Source organism: Ostrinia furnacalis, unplaced genomic scaffold (genome assembly GCF_004193835.3).
Source record: "Ostrinia furnacalis isolate ACB-3 unplaced genomic scaffold, ASM419383v2 OfSCF0720, whole genome shotgun sequence".
Classification (NCBI taxonomy): Eukaryota; Metazoa; Arthropoda; class Insecta; order Lepidoptera; family Crambidae; genus Ostrinia; species Ostrinia furnacalis.
The window spans coordinates 120,964-144,252 of NW_021130959.1; the positions used below are offsets into that span (position 1 = coordinate 120,964).

A 23,289-nucleotide genomic window follows, 5' to 3' on the forward strand; every position below is an offset into this window, starting at 1 on the left:
TACATGAAGGCGCACAGGGCCAGCGCGGCGGCCCGCGCGGCGACGGCGGCGTCGCAGCAGGCCAGGCTGTCCAGGCAGTAGGCCAGCAGCCCCTGCGAGGAGTACGCGTCCGGGTTGCTCCACGGAGACCAGAGAGAGCAGACCACTGAGGGCGTCTGTCCATCTAGCACCGCTTGCACACCACTAAGGGCGTCTGTCCATGCAGCCGCTACCAGCATCCTGAGCTTGACAAGGAGACCAGAGAGAGCAGACCACTGAGGGCGTCTGTCCATCCAGCCGCTACCAGCATCCTGAGCTTGACAAGGAGACCAGAGAGAGCAGACCACTGAGGGCGTCTGTCCATCCAGTCGCTTCCAGCATCTTGAGCTTATCGTTAGGTCTCACTATGGATGAACCTTATAATAAGGCTCAAGGTCACTCAAAGGGCGACAGCCCGCTTGGGGAAACTTGCACACCAATGAGGGCGTCTGTTCAACCAGCCACTGCCAGCTGTTTTGAGTTCGTTAGTCCATCGAGCAGACGGAGTAGTAAACTACATTTTATCATCATCATCAGGTCATTTTGTCGCCATCTCTGAGTTCGTCCTTGAGTTTCTTTCAGTCTTACTATGGGTCTCATAAGACGGCTCAAGGTCACCCAAAGAGCACTGGAGCTTGCTATGCTCGGAGTTTCCCTGCTCTTAAACTTACCAGAGACAAATGGAGGATTTAGCTTACACTTCCGATGATGGCTACTCATGATTGGGAAGAACACCATTAGCCAATGATACGCCACAAAGCACGCCCTCTGGCTTTTGTTATCTACCCGTCTACAATGTCTTGAAGTCGTCAGTCTATCAAGCAGATGGCTACACGGCGAATCATCATCATTCTTAATCCTATCGCTCTGACGTGTTTTGTAAGGCTAGACGTAAGTCTCCCATCAAACGCTGTTAAGCACGCTCTCTCGCTTTTTCATTAACCAGCTGCCTACAATCGCCCTAAGGTCGTCGGTCCATCCAGCCGCTCATTACCTGGGTACATGAAGGCGCACAGGGCCAGCGCGGCGGCCCGCGCGGCGACGGCGGCGTCGCAGCAGGCCAGGCTGTCCAGGCAGTAGCCCAGCAGCCCCTGCGAGGAGTACGCGTCCGGGTTGCTCCAAGGAGACCAGAGAGAGCAGACCGCTTTGAGGGTGTCTGTTCATCTAGCAAAGCTTGCACACCACTGAAGGCGTCTGTTCATCTAGCAAAGCTTGCACACCACTGATGGCGTCTGTTCAACCAGCCGCCGCTAGCAAGCTAGCTCTTGAATTCGTCGTTTAGTTTCATTCTGTCTTACTATGAGTCTCATCTCAGAAGAAGGCTCAAGGTCACCCAAAGAGCACTGGAGCTTGCTATGGTCGGAGTTTCCCCGCGTGACAGCTTAAACTTACCAGCGACCAATGGAAGAATTCACCTACACTCCCACGATGGCTATGGTTGGGAGAACACTATTAGCCAATGGCAGTCCAGTAGTATAATAACCCCCTGTCTCAGACCTAAAGGTCCCGTTCTAGTAAAGAACTAAGACAGCCAGATCCTCTTTGGTTGAGGATTCCAGGTGAAGCTCGCTTCTACCTTCAGCCTTGTCACTTTTCACCAGGTTAGATGGGAGCCAGAGCTTCCTCGTTGTAGACTCATCGGTCTACCGAGCAGATGGGTACACCACGTTTCTTACCTGGGTATATGTGGAGACCACTAAGGTCGTCGGTCCATCCAGCCGCTCATTACCTGGGTACATGAAGGCGCACAGGGCCAGCGCGGCGGCCCGCGCGGCGACGGCGGCGTCGCAGCAGGCCAGGCTGTCCAGGCAGTAGCCCAGCAGCCCCTGCGAGGAGTACGCGTCCGGGTTGCTCCACGGAGACCAGAGAGAGCAGACCGCTTTGAGTGTGTCCATGAGACCTTGCTGGAATGGAAATGGCACATAATGTAATGATTTTAAAGCTTCAACCACACCAACGCGTGCAGATTGCCATCGCTGGCGCGATCAAAGGTCCTGTCATTTCCTTATGATCAGTGATCGCGCATCTGCACACGTTGGTGTGGTTGAAGCATAAGTGATTATGCTACTAAAACCTGGTCCGTGAGCACGTAGAATCCCGTCCAATGACCCCAAGGTAACCATCCTTATCGCTCGCGCGTAATTATGTTGCTGTCGCGACTGTGCGACGCGCGCCCGCAGTGAGTGTGCGAGCGCGACAGCAACATAATTACGTGCGAGCGACAAGGATGGGCAGCTTGGGGTCATTGGANTGACCCCAAGGTAACCATCCTTATCGCTCGCGCGTAATTATGTTGCTGTCGCGACTGTGCGACGCGCGCCCGCAGTGAGTGTGCGAGCGCGACAGCAACATAATTACGTGCGAGCGACAAGGATGGGCAGCTTGGGGTCATTGGACGGGATTCTACGTGCTCACGTAGAAACCGACGTTGAGACACTAATATTGAGACAGACGTTGTGATAACACAAACTTACATTTTTGAATTTGCGAGCAGATAAACTTCGTGAAAGTGGAAAGGTTTTTATGAATAGAATTTCTTATTTATTAGAAGGTAAATTGAATCAACATCATTAAAAACCTACTCAAAGAGAATGTAAACCTCATGAACATTCCCATATTCCGATATTAACTATGCATACAATTTATAATTCGAAACTAAAGTAAATTGTAAAACAAACGCATTTTAAAATTCATACGGCCGTAGTTACTTCTTAGCGGTATTCAGCAAGGTTCTGGAGTAGAGGCCGTGTACCGGAAAACGCAGCGTGGGACGTCCAACTCCACCCACAAGGTGGACCGACCCGGGATGCAGACCGCTACAAACCGGGCAGCATGGAAAGCATTGGGGGAGGCCTAATATATTCAGCAGTGGACGTCCTATGGCTGAGATAATGATGATGATGATATTTGTCTTATACAGAGGACGGAACCTCCAACTAAACATCCACAGTCAAATCTTCGAGTATTTTGCAGCAAATGTACTTACTATATGTACCCACGACACTTCGTCGTTTCAGCCAAATGACGTCCACTGTTGGACAAAGGCCTCCCCCAAGGATTTCCATAACGACCGATCTTGCACTGCCCGCATCCAGGCTTTTCCCGCGACCTTCATCAGATCGTCGGTCCACCTAAAGGGGGACACGACACTTACCGAATAATATTTACAATTGGCCGTCATCAGTCGTCCCACCAACTCTCCCACTACACTCCTCAGTCCATGTTCCGATTCTAACATCTCCCCCCCTCGGAACTGGTCCGGCAAGTCGTTGTAAAAGTACATATCTCTGACTAGTTACAGCGACAGTTGTCTATGGTCGAAAATGACACATTTTCTAAGCTGCTTCAATAGTCATACTCACCCACCATTCTTCAATTCATTATGAAACTTCAGCTAATGGTAATAAGTGCTATATTTCAACAAAAATGTAGTCTGTTCTGTACATAAGATCATCATCATCATCATTTCAGCCTTGGGACGTCCACTGCTGAATATAGGCCTCCCCCAATGATGTACATAATTCCCGGTTGGTAGCGGCCTGCATCCATCGCCTTCCTGCTACCTTTATGAAGTCGTCGGTCCACCTTGTGAGTGGACGTCTTACGATATGCTTTCAGGTACGTGGCCTCCAGTCCAGAAACTTGCTGCCCCATCGGCCGTCAGTTCTGCGTGCCCTGCCCATTGCTGCTTCAGCTTGCTAATCCGTCGGGATATGTCAGCGACTTTAGTTCGTAACACCGAACATATCCCCTTCCATAGCACGCTGTGCAATTTTGAGCTTATTTATAAGGCCTATATTGAGAGGCCACGTTTCCGAGCCGTATATCATCACTGGTAACATACACTGATTGAAGACTTTCGTCTTCAGGCACTGAGGTATTTGGATTTATAAATAAGATACTTACCGAGTAATATTTACAATTAGCAGTCATTAGTCTTCCCACCAACTCCCCCACTACACTCCTCAGTCCATCTACCGATTCTAACATCTCCCCCCCTCGGAATTGATCCGGCAAGTCGTTGTAGAAGTACATATCTCTGACCAATTCTAGAGACAGTTGTCTATGGTCGAAGATGAATTTCTTGCTGTGCTGCTTCGCTATTTCGGCGGCCATTGATGTGGGCGTTTCGCGGGCGGGCGGGAAGATTTTTGGGATTATCCTGGAATCAAAATAAACATCATTCAAAACTATACAAAAATTAGTAGTGCTACGAGTAACGCCTGGATTCACTAACATCACTGGTCTCACAGTGCGCGTGGACGCACAGAGTGACACACGAATCAATCACAGAGCTCTATTCAACGAAGTGCGTTCGATTTGCTGCTTCACTTAAGCAAGCATCGTTTGTGAATATGGGCGCCATTGTCTGAGGCATGGAAGCGACACGGGAGGGGCGACATTAATAAATATGACGTGACAGAGAATACAAGTCACACATACAAGAAGCACTGAAGTCTCGCTGACGTTTAACGTCACAAAACACCCTCCAGTGCCGCTCTTATTCCTCAAGCACTGGCTCAGTTAAGCGACGCAGTTCATTATTTGAGATAGTTATGTGACATTACGACAGCATCTAAGAAATAGAGGTTCTTTCAAGTTAGTCCTGTGCATTCAAAACTTGAAGATATTCTGAAAATTCTAACATGATTTTTCCGAAAAAGAAACCAAATCCTTACTTCAGAGGATAAGTTAAGCTGTCGATCTGATTGAACTATGTCAGATACTTATGAGGCACATAAAGTCTGATATCAGAATTGTAACTCCATTTATAACTTACTACAACATACGAGTAGAAGAATGACGACTTACTTGGCAATAGTCTGTGACGCCGCATCCCTCACTTTTTGATCTTGGTCAGCTAACAGGCGTATCAATGTGTCCATTATAAGTTTGCTTTTCTTCCGGTAGTTTGGGTAGAGCATAAACAATCTGCAAAACAATCAAGCAAAAGTAAGAAACATAACAACTGGGACGTGAACAGACGATTTTAGAAGCCTAATTGCAAAAAAATTGATAATTTTGAACTTGGAACAACCTGCATATTTAGTTGAGATTCACACCATAATATCTGGCCTTCCCAACCCATATGCTAGTTTAGGCGAAATCCTCCATTTCCCTCTGGTAAAATAGTGGGGGTCATCCTTTTGCAGTAAAGTCTTTCCCGTAATCCGGGCCTCAAGGCGAGAGTGAAAAAGCATTTACTGAACAGGTATGCTTGCCCATGATATCAACCGGTGAGCACAAACACGGCAGCCCTCATTAGATAAATTAAAATCATTCAACATCAGTAACATCATGACCATTTTTTTTTCCATAACCATGTATAGTCAGCGCCCAATAGTGACACCAAAGTGACCAAAAAGTTGACAACACAACTGTAATCAAATTGTAACAAACCAAGACGTGTAACGAACTTTTTGGCTTTTTTGGGTGTCACGAACTATTTGACGCTGACTGTACCACCCTAGCTTACATCTCACTTAATATCAGGTGCGGTCAAACACCTGCCAAATATACGACCTGATTATTAAGAGAATATCGATCTATGATAAGTCCACTTACTTCTGATAAGGCAGTTTCTCGTACAGCCTACACAGATTCACCCTACACAGCCAGTAGCTATTGCTCTCTACACTGTCCAGCGTATTGAGGGCTTCCACGACTAAAGGCCAGTGCACACTGTTGCATAAAGCCGTGGCCATAGTAGTCAGGCTGGACAGCGTGTGGTTCACTGTGGAGTGAATCTCGTCGGAGAGGCCCTGGAAATAAGGTTTATTTTTGAATAATCGTTCGACTATTGTTTTAATACAACACTAGAATGCCGCACTAATCTTTCACAATTTATTCTACTGAAGACAAAAGCATCTAAAACATTATCTGACATTTTGTAACAGCATCAACTTTATACTATTTTACTGTACTGTGTACTTTTTTTTTTTATTATGTTTTTCAGTGTTTTGTAATTCACTCACTACTGACTACACAAATTCATTAAAATATTACTTACGTGAACCTGAAAATAGTATTTATTCCGAATGAATTTCGAATTTCAATATTTAATACCGCATGAAAATCCGATCAGTAGTAATTTTCTTTATTTTAATAATAAGCGAATAAACAGACACAGAACTTTGTTTTTAATATGTATCAAAATATTTACCTTCAACACAATCCCAACCAGCTTCTCCGTACAAATATTCTCGCTCACATCCTTCGGTAGTACACTAAAATTCCTCCACCGATGGTAATCGCCATGGGATATCTCCAAGGCTGCAGTCAAGTAGCTCCCTATACAGACCCTCACCAACCCCCTAATTTGGGGGTCATTATGACCCTCTAACAAAACAATAATATCACTCATGTGCTGAAATTCAAACTCCTTGCTATCCATCGTCTCGCTTTTGGCATCGACACTTTTATCCACCATTTCTGGAGCATCTTTACTATGAACTTCATCTGTTCTCTGTAACGGTCTTTTAGACCTTTCCTCTCTCTTTTCCAAATCCCTAAACGCGTCAAGGTTGTCCAAATTAGTTGTCGATTCGCCGAAATGGTCGAATTTCATGTCCAAATCTATGCTAGAAGACAGTATATCTCCACTGCTCGACATGGGATAGCCTGTGTTGCTACCAGTCATATTTGAATTCGTTGTGAAATTGCTATTGGTCATGTTGGGGTTGGTACTATCAGCGCTTATTTCGCTTGCACCAAGGTCGTTTTTCGCGTACACTTTGCTATCCAGGATCGCGCTTTGGACATCTTTGGAAGAGCTTTTCGGTTCTAAGCTGTCTTGAGATTTCTCTAATGATTTTGATTCCTTTTTTGAGATGGGTTGGGAAGAATCACAGCTTCGGTTGAGTAGGTCTTGGCTAAGGGAATCAGTTAAGGAATCTTGGTAGCACACGTTTCGTTCTAAGATGAAGTCGTTTATGTGGTCTTGGTTGGAGTCTGTGCCTTCTGACGATCCTGAAAATAATAAGCAATCAATTAATGACGATGAAATAAGAATGATTTATACTGGGTGTGCCAGTGTTTTTTATAGATCTAACGCTAAACTGAATTAATGCCTGTGGTATGGGAGCGACACGGAAGAGGTGGTGACATTGACATATTTTTGCGTAACGGAGCATTTAAAGTTGGCTGTATACTCTTGGCTGGACGACTCAGGTCTCAGAGATTAGCCGGAAGGTCACTGCCACATTGCGTTCTCTTTGCAGATTAAAATATTTCCTTCCTGTCAAAACCAAGATTTTACTTGTTCACGCCCTAATTTTCCCGCTCATAGATTATGCTGATGTGTGTTATCCGGACCTTAATCAAGTTTTCCTTAACAAACTGGACCGCCTTCTCAACAGTTGCATCCGGTTCATATTTTGTCTACGTAAATATGACCACATCTCCTCCTACCGATCTGAGCTCAAATGGCTACCTGTTCCTCTACGGCGTAATGCCAGAATTCTCACTACACTTTTTACCATCTTCATCATTATCATCAACAGCCCTTTACAGTCCACTACTGGACTATGAGCCTCCTCCATTATAGTGGAGGGTTTTGCCATAATCTCCACGCTTGGCAGGCGTGTTGGAGATCGCAGTTTAAAAGTTTACCATCTTAAATGACCCTAATGCTCCTTCCTACCTTAAATCTCAGTATACTCTTTTAAGTTCAACTCATGTAAGGCAACTTCGTTCCTCCAACAAACTTCTTCTTTCTACCCCATCCCACCGCACTGGTTTCCTCTCCAATTCATTCCTTCTCCAATCTATTCGCCTTTGGAACGCTCTTCCCGAGAACATTAGGCAGGCTCCCAGCAAGTATGTGTTTAAATACTCTGTGCGCAAGCATTTCCTTGAACGTATCTCGTCATCTTGATCTCTCATAAACCTTCTCGTTATCCACCGTATATTATGTATATGTATGTATTTATGTAGGTACATATTTTGTATTAATATATTATAATATTTTATGTATTATATTAGTATAAGTTTTTTTTGTATTTGTACTATTTTGCACCGCCTACTTAAATTCTGTTTTGTCTAATTTTCTGGTTAGCTGGAAGAGAATGCCACATGGCATTAAGCTCGCCTGTTGTACCACTGTTTTTTATGTGTGCAATAAAGATTTTAAATAAATAAATAAATAAAGTCTCACTGACGTTTGACGCCACAAAACCCCTGCCAAGCTGCTGATCAGTAAATACATAATATTGCTGATTGACAACACAAACTTACCAGAAATATTGTGGGTTTTGATATCGGCATCCTTGTCCAAGTACATGGTCATAGCTTGAGGAAACAGCCTGAGTATTTCTGATAGACAATTCAATGCTGATGACTTCACTGACACTCTTACAGTCCTGTGAAAGAGTTTTATCTCTGTATAATAACATTATTACACGGTCGTTGAAGTGATTTAAAGTGACGCTTAGTACGAAAATGTCATTTTAAAACAGTGTTCAACAAGCGTGTAACTTTTTAGTAGTTAGGTTTTATTTATTTTTAGAAGCTTGCAACAAGTCCCGGTCAAAACCTACCACTACATCGGGACGAACATGTGGGCCAGTGCTGAGAAGAAGAAGTACAATGTCGAATACACTATAGTTCTTGCAACTCACGAAGGCGAGTGAGATTTACTTGTGTGTGTACATGCACATAAAGATAGTATAAACAGGCCTGTCCATCTCCGCGTGTTTACATCGAAAACAAAACACGCACGATGGCCCACCTACAGGATACTATCCGACAAGGCCTCACATACGAGCGAACATTGACTCACGCACGCGTATTCTTGTGTATGATGGAAGAAAATAAAGAAAATGGTGTACTACTTAAATACTGTGCAGTATTTAACTGCCTAAATAATAATAAAAACACAGAATGTACTTTTTTAAGTTGCCTCAAAACACTGAGAGGTAAATAAGTAGTTAAATATTAACTATTCATGATAATTCATGCTAAATCATGTATTTCCTCCGCCATTTTCCGCAGTTTGGCACCTCACGTCACATCATTTTACCGAAGTCAGCCCTATAGCTTCGGCGCAGTGCCGATCACTGACGTTTGTCAACAAAATGGTGCTTGACTCTTGAGACAGGCTAAATTATACCATATTGTTAATGACATTGAGCATATTTTTTTTTAAATACCTTCGCCAAATAAAACTTCTGTACGTAGTACATATTATTATTCTGTGGTATAAGGGACCTCGCCCACGGCGAGCATCGCTACTAAGCCGCGTTAGTCGCATTTACAACGCACTACAGAAGTGATGCCAAAGCGCTACAGCAACGCAACTACATCGCTACAGAAAGTCGCCGTTAAAATTAAAATTCATAAAATTCATTTATTTTAGCAAATAGGCTTTAAAAAAGCACTTTTACACGTCCCAATATTAACCCTACCACTGCTTCGGAACAATAAATGGGCCAGTGCTGAGAAGAAGCAGCGCAAGAAACTCAGTCACTATTGTCAGCCTCCTTTTCAAGGGTTTACAGTCTTTAAAATATACAAATTATAGTCATAAGTGATGCGAGCTAGGTAGTTAAACATTCCATTCCATTCCAATTCCGTGGGTAAAAAACGAACAGTAGCGAGCCACCACACATGTAAAGCTCACTCGCCTTCGTGAATTGCAACAACTATAGCTACCTCGCTCTTGTTAAATGTCTGCAAGCGAGACAGAAAGCACTGTCAGTTCGACTACGCAAGACAGTCTCAACTTTCATTGCGCGACCTACATTATTTCTTTTTAAAACACTCACCGGTCATGTATAAGATCGCCTATATTTCCAGCCAGCAAATCAAAATCAAAATCTTTTCTTTTTATTTTGATTTCTTTTCATAAAACACTCACCGGTCATGTATAAGATCGCCTTTGTTTCCAGCCAGCAAGTACTTGGAGGCGAGCAGTCTGGAACAGTATTTCAGAGGCACGTCCTCATCAGTAGACGCACCAATGTTTATCTGTAAGTAAATAAAAATAAAGATTGATAAAACATTAAGGGTTTTTTTAAGAACCGTTGTGTTAAAATGTACTTGTGTTACGACTGGTCACCATCATTCGAGGGCAATCGATTTCCCTAGGATCCTATCATCAAACCCTGACTTTGTGACCGTGGGACTACCTCGGGAGTATACCCTATCGAAGAAAAAAAAATTGGAAATCCGTTCATAATGAAGAATGTTCACTAATTTTGTTTTTTAGCTTTCTGTATTCTCTGTTAAAAATAAAAAATACACGTGAAAGAATTATTTCGATACGTCAATTAGTTTCCAAGATATTGAATTTTAAAAGTGCGGGCGGCGGCCGGCCCGCCATTTTATGCGCGTGACGTCATATTACAACGACTGGCTCATATTTGTATGGGTGGAATCTTGCAAACTGAATTAAGACCCACTTCCAGGCAACCGATTAAGCTGAAATTTCGCAAACACATGTGATTTGGATGACCATGCAATATTATGATGACATGGAGCTGATCTGATGATGGAGCTGGAAGGTGGCCATATCACTAGGCTTTTTGTGAAAATCTTTATAAGTAATCAAAGGATACCGTTTGGTTCTGCTGTCACGTATGGTTCCAAAAACTATGTAACTAAGTCTCTTTAGGTCGACAAACAGGTCGTAATTGGAAAAACAAAATGTTTCTTTTTGTTGTCTGTAACCCTATACATAAAGAGCCATGTTATTGGAAAAAGAAAATAAAGATTACATACAAGAACAATGAAGAAATTAGTAAACACTCTAATAATAATGTCATTATTTTACTATTTTACGTAACATGTCAAGCGCCCATTGTACTAAAGTTAGTACAGCATCACTTTGGGAGTTATAGCATAAAAAACTTTCCATGAAATGAACATTTTTATGTATTTTTTATTAGGATATGTTGTTAGCTAATACACTAACAACTTATTCGGTATTTTGTGTAACTTAAACCTTGTATAAAAAATTGTCAACTATCCACTAGGAGATACGAAAAAATCACTGAAACGTAATCGTAAAATACCCCCTTAAGATTTTATAATTATGTTCTGTTTCATCTTAGGATGTAATGCATAGACCTTCGTTTACCGGTTGGAATTATTTCCAGAGTTAAAATACCCTCTTAATCAGATTTATCGTAACTTAAAGTTGTGTACAAATTATTGTACGGCGGGCGTTAATGGGTTAACTTCCTCTACACATACTATCGAAGTAACAACATCTAGTCCTATACTAAACTTCTCTATTCCTATACCTATACACTACTCGCTTAGGCGCTTTGACGAAATACCGAAGGAGTGAGACACTTCGTGTTCAAACTTCATTGGCGCAGTTACACTGCGAGAAATTGGTCGAACAGAAGCGTAACACTCAGAAGTTTGGGCGTCGCACGGAAAAACGAACCGAACTGCGAGTTTACACTGACTCGATCAATTTCGCGCATAGTGTAACTACGCCTAAAACGCTTCGGATCCTTTACTCGGGCCCTTTACCGACAATCGGAAGTTGGGAGAGATGAGTCGAGGTTGTTAGAAGCGAAGTGCGTGTTCACACTCCCTACTTCGTTCAACTTCGCGAGTAGTTTGGCAACCAAAACTGCCAGACTTGACGTTTCGCTTTCACGCCAATAAGTTCAAACAGGTTTCACAGCGCCATCTACTCAATCAACTTACATGACACTCTCAGTTTCTTTGTCGGTGTCAGAAGCTCCGATAGATGGCACTGTTCGGTTTTAATTCGCGATATCATTTGAATTTGGACAATTTTAGATATACTGGAGATTAAATTTGATATTTTAAGACTGGCATATTTCGATGTACGCTAGTTATAAATAATCTCATCCTTTGTTGAAGTCGATTAATTAATAAATATAAATATTCGTGATTATTTTTGGAAAGCGCACTTAATAAGTAAGTGCGCCATAGATGAACTGTGCCAGGGAGAAGACACACTTTGCAGAACAGAAAAGAAGCTGAAAGCAAATGATAGGTATGCAAGCGGTCAACGGTAATTATATTGTGGTAGAACAACCAAATTTAATGATTTTAAGGATCCTTTTTGCATACTTTTACTCGACATTTCAAGTTACACGCTGCGCTTTCCGTTGCTGCCCCATCGGCCGTCAGTTCTGCGTACTATGTATTTTTAACTATGTGTTTTTAAAGCCTGTAAACCTTTGAAAAAGAGGCTGACAATAATGACTGAGTTTCTTGCGCTGCTTCTTCTCAGCACTGGCCCATTTATTGTCCTGAAGCAGTGGTAGGGTTAATACTGGGACGTGTAAAAGTGCTTTTTTAAGCTTATTTACAGAAACAAATGTGTTTTATGAGCTTTACTATGTGCCCTGTCCATTGCCACTTCAGCTTGCTAATCCGTCGGGATATGTCAGCGACATAGTTCGTTTCGGGTTTGGTCATAGAGACAGAGAGATGCCAACTAATGCGCTGAGTTTGAATGAAACTCAGTGTCACATAAGAAATTCACACACACAAAGTAATCAAAATATGTGCTCATTATCCACTGCGGTATCAGTACTAAACGTTCGAATAATCTTTAGTGCTACGCAAGCAATGTAAACTGTTTACATTATGACGTCGCTGCTGTCATCATTGCTGTCGCGAGCAATGTGTTCTGTTTTTGGGCATATTACCAGGCCTGTTCATCTCCGCGAGTTTACATCGAAAACAAAACACGCACGATGGCCCACCTACAGGATACTATTCGACAAGGCCTCACATACGAGCGAACATTGACTCACGCACGCATATTCTTGTGTATGATGGAAAAAAATAAAGAAAATGGTGTACTAAATACTGTGCAGTATTTAACTGCCTAAATAATAATAAAAACACAGAATGTACTTTTTTAAGTTGCCTCAAGACACTGAGAGGTAAATAAGCAATTAATATTATTCATGATAATTCATTCTAAATCATGTATTTCCTCTGCCATTTTCCGCAGTTTGGCACCTCACGTCACATCATTTTACCGAAGTCAGCCCTATAGCTTCGGCGCAGTGCCGATCACTGACGTTTGTCAACAAAATGGTGCTTGACTCTTGAGACAAGCTAAATTACACTATATTGTTAATGACATTGAGCATACATTTTTTTAAATACCTTCGCGAAGTAAAACTTCTGTACGTAGTACTTATTATTATTCTGTGGGTTTGGCCTACTGACCTTGAATCCAGCTCCTCCCATGACTTGCTCGACCGCGTCACCCTGGTCACTTTCCTTCTCATACTCCTCGAATTCCTGGAGTTTCTCCGTCAGATCTTTAGATAGTTGATCTGCTGACGGTATCGGTATGTCGTTTTCGCTTGCTGGGGAGTCTGGTGTCTGAATTGATTTGAAAAAGCGGGAATTAGAATATCTATGTGAGAGCTTTGTTCCCTTAATCATTAGGTCATTTATTATGTACTGTAACAGTACCCTATATTATCAGAGACAACGCCTTTACTTATAAAAAAATATACGCAAATTGAACACGAATTTAAACTGTGGTTTTGTAATATATTATTTTAAACTTTCATGGTCACTAACAAAATTGTTATTTCTGACGGGATTGAGTAATAAAAGATTGCGAAAGATGGTAGACCGAAACTGCCCATAACATCTCACCCGCAAGTTTCTTCATTTACTCCGTGACCATGGCGCTTGCAACAGTGACGAAATATCGGAAACTCAAAATTAAGGTACATGGTAGCAATCCCGTCAGTAATAATAATTTTGTGGTTTTGTATTAAAACATAATTTTGAACCAGTGTTAATCTTTTTTGTTGACCAACATCACATCTATCAAATATTTTTGTTACTGTCGTATGTAATTACTCTTTCAGCCAATTTTTACACATCATTTTTTCAAAGTAATGTAATAACATAAGAAAATGTTCGTGTAAAACGAACAAAACAGATTTTTAAAAATCATTCTAACCTGTATACTCAAGTCCTCAACGCTGAAACTCGGCGTATTCAACTGTAGCAAGCTTCCCAGCTGTAGTTCTCCTCTGAAGGACAGTTCCATCTGATCTCTTGGCTCTGACGATGGACTGGGCACGTAGCGAGTTGATATTATGCTGGTTGAACCTGGTAAATATAGTGTTTGTAAATTAAAATTAACAAGTAAAAGATATGGACCTAGAGGTGACCCTTTCAGTACCCCTTATTTATTTCTACATATTAATTGTATGTTAATTATGTATCTTAAACCGTGATTGAGATAATACATGAATAATTTGGCTTAAATTAGATAAATTAGTTAACAGGTTGAAAGAAGTCCTACATGGTCAAATGCCTGAGACAGATTACTATACGATATTTCATGTGCAAATACAACAACACAATATTGTAAAGTTTCAGTTACATTTTTAAATGTTTTACTTCTTGATTGTTCATAAAAGCTATAAAGTTTAAAATATGAAGGCCTCTGCATTTGTCATGATATTTTTCATACCACTTATTTATAGCTAATCTAAACCACAAACACTTACTAATATTCCTCCTGTGCCCTTTATCCGTTTGTCTCTGGTCTAAATTGACGAGAATCGGGTGTTTTTCCAACAAAGCCTTCCTGTACTCGCCAGTAGCCTGAGATAGTATGGTCATGAGGCATTCCAAGACTGCATTCTGGATGTTGTGGTCGTTTGTGGTCTGTTCTATGTAGTGGATGCAGAGGTTGTATAGCTGAAAATTTCGAAATTAATTGTTGCGTATTTATCATAATTATAAATTATTCATATCTTTACCAGAAACTTCATTCACAATTTAAATTATTCATCACTAGCTTTCCGCCCGCGGCTTTGCCCGCGTGGTATTTTGTCTGTCACAGAAAAACTTTATCGCGCGCGTTCCTGTTTCAAAAACCGGGACTCAAACTATCTCTGTGCCAAAGGACAATGGGCAAAATGGTACCCGGCTCCAATAGATATGTGTCTAGTATCGTTTGAAAGGTCTTACCAAGATGAACAACTTTTACTATGACCACCAGCCTCAGATCTGGTTGTGTACGAAGATATACATACTTTTAGCAGAATGGTACCCGGCTCCAATAGTTATGTTTGTAGTGTCATTTGAAAGGTCTTACCAAGACGAACAACATTTACTATGGCCACCAGCCTCAGATCTGGTTGCGTTCGAAGATAAAGATACTTTTTGTGTAACCTAAGTATCATACAGTATGGAAGACAGACGCGCTCGGGGCAGGGCACCGATGAGATGGTCGGACGCGGTGAGGCAAACGGTGGGCGGGAGTTTGTATCGTGCGGTCCACACAGCTTATGACCGCAGTCTGTGGAGGAACACTATCTGTGGTCGCGATCCTCATCAGTGAGGAACCGAGGAAGAAGAAGTATCATACGTGTCCATCGTATGTTACTTAGGTTATGCCAGGCAGGAAGGGTTTACTGATCCAGCATGCTTCCTTAACATAATTATTGATGGGGATAATAATTGTGAAATAAATATTTTTATTTAAAGTAGTACTACCCCCTTATTAATAAAAAGTTACACCTAGGAAGAACCTTGGATTAAAATGATATTTCCATACCAAATGACAATTTAAGCCAGAGTTCAACTAGGGTGTAACTTTTATTAATAAAGGGGTTAAAGTTTTATTACTTCTTAAGGGTTTTATTATGGGTTGCTAAAGCGAATAAACCCACAAGANCTTTCCTTTTCAATGCTTCTTTAAGTTATATGAATTGATTGTAGTCATAGTACATACTCGTATACATGGATGATGTGTTATATTTTCTTATAATACTTAGTGGAATTACTGCTTTCAAAACGTGAATTAGAACTGGCCACATAGCAGATATTTTCCTACATCTAAAGGCCTTTTGAAATATATATTGGTTATGGCTATTGGAGCGGGTACCACTTTCCATACATTTGTGCCCATCATCCTTTCATCAAAATCGGTTGCGAGGTTTAAGCGGGAAAGCGTAACAGACAGACAGACAGACAGACAGACAGACAGAGTTACTTTCGCATTTATAATATTAGTTGGGATAANTTTGTGCCCATCATCCTTTCATCAAAATCGGTTCAGTGGTTTAGGCGTGAAAGTGAGACAGACAGACAGACAGAGTTACTTTCGCATTTATAATATTAGTATAGATTATGCAGGCCCTTTTCAAAACCATTTTACATGAAGCACATACAGCTTGCATACCACTTCGGTATCTTTGTCACATTTTAGATACTACCGTTTAAAGCACTAAATAGCTAGGTGATTGTCAAGGCTGTATTACTTAGAAATAGAACTGAGCATATTGTTATATCGTGAGCCTTTGGATCACAAAGGCATTAAAGCAATATTCAAAAATCTTTTCTATCCACTTACCTCCAAATAATCGTGTACAGTGAACAGTTCGTTTTCAGTGAACTTGGTTATGTCGTTCAGTTGGAATATGGCTTTGATCACGCAAAACCAGCCCATCACTGTCGCGTTATCAGTCGAAGTTGGCCAGAGTTTCTCTGTCGAAAAGAAAACGTATTCGGGTTACTTTGTTGTTTTTGTTAAAAGCTTTGTTGATCGGACTACTTCGGAGACTCGGTGTGAGAGGATAGCAAGACTTTGTGTTGTAGCCCGCGTGAGGGAGAAACAAGATGTTTGTAGTCTCCCTCCTTCGTTGTAGTTCGCGTAAGAGTTGTTGTCCCCCTCCCTCCTTGTAGCTCAGGTGAGAGCGAAACAAGAGGGTTGTTGCCCCTCTCTTCCTCTGCTTTCCACTTAAGAGAGAAACAAGGGGTTAGTTGTCCCCTTCCCCTGTTGCAGTTTGTGTGACAGAAAATCAAGTGATTTGTTTTCCCTCCCCCCCTTTTATTCCGCGGAAGAGATAAGCAAGAGGTTTATTGTTTCCCTCACCCTTGTAGTCCTCGCAAGAGAGACAAGGTTTCTTGTTCCCCTCCCCCTTGCAGTATACGAAGTAAGAGGTAAACTTACCGAACACGCACGGCGAAGTGCCGTGTGAAACAGAAGAACAAGAAGTTTTTTGTCCCACTTCTCCCTTGTAGCCCACGTGAGAGGGAAACAAGGGGTTTGTTGTTCCTCTTTCCCACTGCTGTCTACTTAAGAGAGAAACAAGAGGTTTATTGCCTTCACCCTTGTAGTCCTGTGAGAGAGACACAAGAGGTTTCTTGTCCTACCCCTTTTGAAGACGCGGTGAGAAAGAAACAAGAGGTTTTTGTCCCTCTCTCCCTTAGCTGTCCAATACTGTCCATGTAAGAGAGAAACAAGGGGTTTGTTGTCACCCTTTGTAATCCATGTAATAGAGAAGTAACTTACCGAAAACCCTGGCCAGTACATTTGTGAGCAGCGGTTCCCTATGCGCACATAACTGCGCCACGCTCGCTCCGCCGGCTGAGAGAGAATCCCTTGTAGTCCACGTAAGAAGAAAGTAAGAAGTAAACTTACCGAACACGCACGGCGAAATGCCGTATAAGGTTTGTTATCCCTCTCTTCCTTTGCTGTCCACATTAGAGGGAAACAAGGGGGTTGGCATCCCTCTCTTCCTTTGTTGTCCACGTGAGAGAGAGACACAAGAGGTTTGTTGTACCCCTGCCCCCTTGTATGAGAGAGAGATTGTAGTCCATGTAATAGAGAAGTAACTTACCGAAAACTCTGGCCAGTACATTTGTGAGCAATGGTTCCCTATTCGCACATAACTGCGCTACGCACGCCGAAACGCCACGCCGCACCGCAGGTTCCGACGACTCGGCGTGGGAGAGAAGCGCCTTTGACAACTCTGTAAAGGATAAAATGTTTGGCTTATTAAAATGACGAATTTGTACTTCATGTCTTTAGTAAAATCTCGTGACGTTACTTGATGTGTTGACATATTAAATGACGTCATTGCACTAGTATAGTTTAGTAAGTTTTCGAATAGTGGTTTTTCAAGATGGAAGGTGTTGCCAGACTTGTCACAAGATGTCTCTGCCTTACTTATAAATAATATGTAATTTTTAACAGTTATAAAGTTGTAACATGAGGAGATCCGCAGGAGAACCAAAGTGACCGACATAGCTCGCAGAATTGCTAAAATCAAGCTCGTAGAGATGATGGCCGTTGGGGCAGAAAAGTTCTCGGGCGACTACGGGCTGGAAGACGTAGCGTGGGCAGGCCTCCTACTAGGTGGACCGACGATCTGGTAAAGGTCGCGGGAAGTGCCTGGTTGCGGTCAGCGCAGGACCGTGCATTGTGGAAAACCTTGGAGGAGGCCTTTGTCAAGCAGTGGACGTTATTTGGCTGAAACGAACGAACGAAAGTTGTAACAATTTTTTTTTTATTTAGTACTGAAAATATTGTAAATAAATAATATTAAGCCCCTATTCATAAAAGTATATATGTGAATAAAAAAATATGATCACAGAAAAAAAGTTTTACTCCAACAAACCTGAGATCTCCTCATCAGTGGTATACTCAGCCAAAGCAATGAGTATGCGAGGCAAACTGCTCTCTAGCGCTTCCACTATTAGTTGTATTTCGCTTGTCTGCCTGACTATTTGGCTGAGTTTCGGGAACAGAGTCTGCGCTTGGGACCTGATCTTGCCCGGCCCGGGACGGAGCCAGCAGTCGCCGAGACAAACACGGGACAGAGCTGCGCGTATCCATCTGTAAAGCAAAAAACACTATTGTTTTACAGATAAGAGATGTTTTTGTGTGTGTGGAAAACGGGAATGACTAAAGTAACCAAAGTAACTACAGTAACTAAAGTAACCCGGTCGCCGAACACGTGGAATTACGTCCAATGTGCCCAAATTACCCACCCAGCGTTATTATATTGCTGTCGCGCTCGCACACTCACTGCAGTCGCCAGCAATATAATTACGCGCGAGCGATAAAGATGGGTAGCTTGGGGTCATTGAATGAAATTCTACGTGCTCATGTACAACCGAGGAAATTGCACAATACGTTAACAATCAGTATCATCAAAATAAAGATAAATCAGTATGTTATATCAACAATATGACTAATGACAGAGTCATAATTGTCTTAGTATTAGCCTAATTAGCTTTTAAGTGTAAACGAATTAGTTTTATCAAGTTTTACACTGTTTGTCTTCATAATTTTTAGAGCTATGTAGTAACAATTTTTTAACAAAACAAAATGACTGGAAGATCCTTGAGAAATCCTGTATATTATTATTATGTACATTTTACTGACCTTGCATTTCTTGTAGTGTCAATCTGATTCTGCAGTATAATGTTGGTTTTGTGCGAGTGAAACGCAAAACCACCCACCACAGCTCTGTTCAGTGCCTCATCACCAACTAGACGTACTTCTGCCTGTAATACAAAGATATAATAAGGAAATCTATTGAAGGAAGGAAAATAAGAAATATACAGGGTGTATGGTATAAGGTAATTTTATAAGAATACTAGCTTTCCGCCCGCGGCTTCGCCCGCGTGGAATTTTGTCTGTCACAGAAAAACTTTACCGCGCGCGTCCCTGTTTCAAAAACCGGGATAAAAACTATCCTATGTTCTTTCCCGGGACTCAAACTATCTCTATGCCAAATTTCATCAAGATCGGTTGCGAGGTTTAAGCGGGAAAGCGTAACAGACAGACAGACAGACAGACAGACAGACAGAGTTACTTTCGCATTTATAATATTAGTTGGGATTAGTTTGCCCATTTGACCCTAAGTCAGCAAAATTTTTTTTAATTGAAATTTTTGTCTTTATTTTTTCCGAAATTTTTTCTCGCGTTATTTCTTAGGGTCAAAAGGGGCAAACTTGTATTATTAAAATGACCTTACCTATACACCCACGAAGTTTGTCTAACCTTCCGCCAAACACCCTGTATATTCCCTATCTATCTAACAATAATAATATTAATGCCTCACACTCCTAAGACTGATCACAATGAGACATAATGACTTTAGCAATTAATAGAACAAGAAAAAGAGACATCAAGTTTAAAGTCTCAACGTTTTAGGAGTAGCCAGCAGGCTGAAAACTAGGCATGGAACATTTCATGAATAGCAGGTGAAAAATCATATGAAATGAATTTCATTAATCACACCTGCTATTTTACTTCACATAGACTGCTATAATTTCACATGAATTTCATTCATTCATTCGAGCGAAGTTCGTGAGCGCAGCTCTGCGAAGCGACCGAGCGAGTAAGAAGGAATGATTTGATCATGTGCGTGTTAGAAAAGGACAAGAGATGTGATGACGGACGAATCTGGGCATTTTAAATATGAACTTTAAACTCAAAGGTGTAAGGTTTAGATTTCCTTGTCATGATTCGTGTGATTTCATTAGATAGCAGGCAGATGAAATGAATGAGTTTCATTAGTCGCGCGGTTATCAATGTGCTGTGAAACTGTTTGTTTTTTGTTGCGCGACATAAATGAAACAGATATTGTTACATTTCATATTTAAGCTAATTAGCAATCCTTCATCATAATTCATACTTCATTAAAAGTAGCACATTATGAAAGAGCTACATTAAAACACTGCGAATAAAAATCATTGCCTGTGAAATTTCGCATGTGAAATCATATGAAAAAAAATCATCATTTCATAGAATGAAAAATAGCAATCATTTCCATGCCTACTGAAAACCTTGTTTTTTCTGGTGCATTGGTGCTAGGAATTAAACAGTACCAGACTATCTTCCTGTTGTAAAGTCGATATTTATATCAGAATCAACGAAGCGTAACGCAAAGGCTGTACAACCATTCACTTACACTGTCATTGCTTGCCAAAGATAGCAATGTGGGTATCGCCGTGTGCAACAAATTTGCATAGTGTCTAGCGCAATTCGGGCGGCTCCCTAGCGCTCCTAGACACCGGCCCAAGGTCCCAGCCGCTGTCTGCAGCTCATGACTCCTGCAAAAAACATGAACGTCACTACAAAAACACAACAAGACCCTGAACTTCAAAGGAATATCGACCAACTCACTTCGCTGCACCTTCGTTGTTTTTCAAATATTCCAAAGCCTTTTCGGCCTTCTCCAACACGTTCATGGCTGCTTCGGTGTCAGCCGGTGTTCAAAAAAGGCAAATCAAGCATAACTATCAATGTTTTCAATCTGAATTACAATCGCAGAAGAGGCAAATGCAAAACGTAAAAAGGGAAAATCAATTGTGTTGACAATGTTGACATTACGAGTTCGTTCAGAAACAAAATGGTTGCAACCTTGCAACTAAAATTAATAAATAGAGCCAAGTGTTTTGTATTGTATTGAGAAATTTCCATAAAAATAAATTTGTATTAATATTATTTTGAGGAATATGTTAAAATTTATTTAATTAATCCAAAATTAAATTATAATAAAAAAAACACACACACAAACACAGATTTATATGGATTAGAGTAGATCCATATCCACAGAATATGGACACAAAATATAACAGAAGACAAACTCCATACTAAACGCGCTCGAGCCACGCACACATAGACACCGCTCCAAGCAAGACTGTCTTGGACGAATGCGAGCGCGACGTGGCGCGACAGACGTTCGCCACACGTTCGATGTGGTTCGCTTGAGTCACGCGCCGGTCAACCGCCTGTGATATTATTTTGTTTTGCGAAATTGACGAAAATGAGTGAACAGAAAAAGCCGTATTATAATTGTTCGGTATTTGGTTGCTTAAACTCATCATTAAATTTAATACCGAATTTTCATTTTTTAAATTACCAGTTGATTCGGGGAGGTAAGTAAGTTATTTATTTGAATTTCAATTGAAATTGAAAGCCAACTCAATTATTAGGAATATCAAATTGTTTTAGAGAGGTTTTAGGAATTATTGGATAACTAGCTTTTGCCCGCGGCTTCACCCGCGTGAAATTTAGTTTGTCACAGATCGTCATAAATTATAGCTTATATGTTATTCAGGGTTATAAACAATAATACTGTAAAGTTACATCAAAATCCGTTCAGTAGTTTTTGTGTGAAAGAGCAACAAACATCCAGACATCCACACTTTCGCATTTATAATATTAGTTGGATAATAGTGTCAACCACTCAACTAAATACTACTTCCTTCTCGTGTATTTGTTTGCAAACTATTACTATAATAACGTACTAAATATAAATAAGTATACGTGGATATCTGTTATTGTCTTTCTTACATAGTATTAAGAGTAACATTTTTCTATCATAACGAAATAAACGCAACACATGACAAGACAACCCTGGCGCGACGGCCGAGCGTGCGAGCGAGAGAGGTATGCAAAGCGAGGTACATACATGAGTTTACCTTCTGTTATATTTTGTGATATGGATTAGAGTCCATATCTGTGCACACAAATATACAATCATTCATTCATTCGGCGTTGCGAAAGAATCTGTCAATCTTTATGCTGCAATTCCACTGAAAGCTACTGCTGCAATCTCATAGTACTCTCACTGGAGGTAGTCTAAATTCCTTGATACTATGAAGTCAATTAGCAGCAATTCCGATATTACTTCATGCCTACAAAAATAAAATGTTCTGATGTTTTATAGACGAGTTAAGTTTATAAGTCTGCAAGGAAAATAAATTCTATAAACTTAATAATAATTATGGAACCGTGTATTCATACCCTCCTTTTGACGCAGTCAGGTATAAAGTTAAATTAATTTTCAGATCTCCTAGGCTTTCAAAAACGTTATTTTTATTTTTCATCCAAAAGTAGTTGCTCGCGGGCGCTACCTATATTTGGTGTAGTGATACCTTTATATCTTGAACTGTCACTGATTATCATTTTTCGTTCATTCAATAATTCTTATCACACTCACAGATTAGAGCACAGATATGGATAGATGCAGCATGTGTCAAAAATTGTATGAAGCCGAGCGTGCCACTTTTTAAACGTCATTAGTGTCATTTTAGCGAATTTTAGTGATTGCCGCAATGTAAAAATAATCGTATCATCGTACTGCATTCGCAAAGTCATCGAAATATATCGTGTGACTCGATTCGACAATTAATTAATTCCGATAAAACTGATATTTTGTTATTTATAGCTAGTATAACTGTGGATTAAAATAAATTCTGTATTATAAATTTTCTTATTAATTTGCAAATCATATTTTTATTGTGCGTATATCAAAGTAGTGATCGTTATTCCATTATGTTAAATAGTACTAGTAATTCATACTTAATTTCATACTTTTAAAAATATCCTAGTACCTGACCTAGTTTCATAAAATACGGTTCCTTGACATTGAGTGCATCACATACAGGGAACATGGTTTTAACTCTTAAGAGTACATCGCGATCGCACGATATGTATTAAAACAATGCTACTTCATACTTCTTCTACTGCTACTTTATTCTAATTAA

At 40.9% G+C, this 23,289-nt stretch overlaps 1 protein-coding gene across 1 annotated transcript in view; it reads right to left on the bottom strand.

Annotated features, from left to right (window-relative positions):
• Window positions 1-21,119, bottom strand: part of htt (huntingtin) — an 82,574-nt gene extending 61,455 nt beyond the window's left edge. Inside the window, exons 1-16 of the mRNA XM_028300484.1 lie at window positions 20,921-21,119; window positions 20,706-20,847; window positions 19,172-19,293; window positions 18,402-18,619; window positions 17,622-17,753; window positions 16,352-16,485; window positions 14,499-14,691; window positions 13,943-14,094; window positions 13,189-13,347; window positions 9,875-9,984; window positions 8,254-8,378; window positions 6,182-6,987; window positions 5,584-5,780; window positions 4,831-4,950; window positions 3,925-4,180; window positions 1,748-1,922 (exon numbers count right to left, since the gene is read on the bottom strand). Coding sequence (XP_028156285.1) covers window positions 1,748-1,922; window positions 3,925-4,180; window positions 4,831-4,950; window positions 5,584-5,780; window positions 6,182-6,987; window positions 8,254-8,378; window positions 9,875-9,984; window positions 13,189-13,347; window positions 13,943-14,094; window positions 14,499-14,691; window positions 16,352-16,485; window positions 17,622-17,753; window positions 18,402-18,619; window positions 19,172-19,293; window positions 20,706-20,847; window positions 20,921-20,985 — 3,106 coding nt within the window. The 5' untranslated portion in view covers window positions 20,986-21,119. The remainder of the gene's footprint in view (window positions 1-1,747; window positions 1,923-3,924; window positions 4,181-4,830; window positions 4,951-5,583; window positions 5,781-6,181; window positions 6,988-8,253; window positions 8,379-9,874; window positions 9,985-13,188; window positions 13,348-13,942; window positions 14,095-14,498; window positions 14,692-16,351; window positions 16,486-17,621; window positions 17,754-18,401; window positions 18,620-19,171; window positions 19,294-20,705; window positions 20,848-20,920) is intronic.
• Between the last annotated feature and the right edge of the window lie 2,170 nt (window positions 21,120-23,289).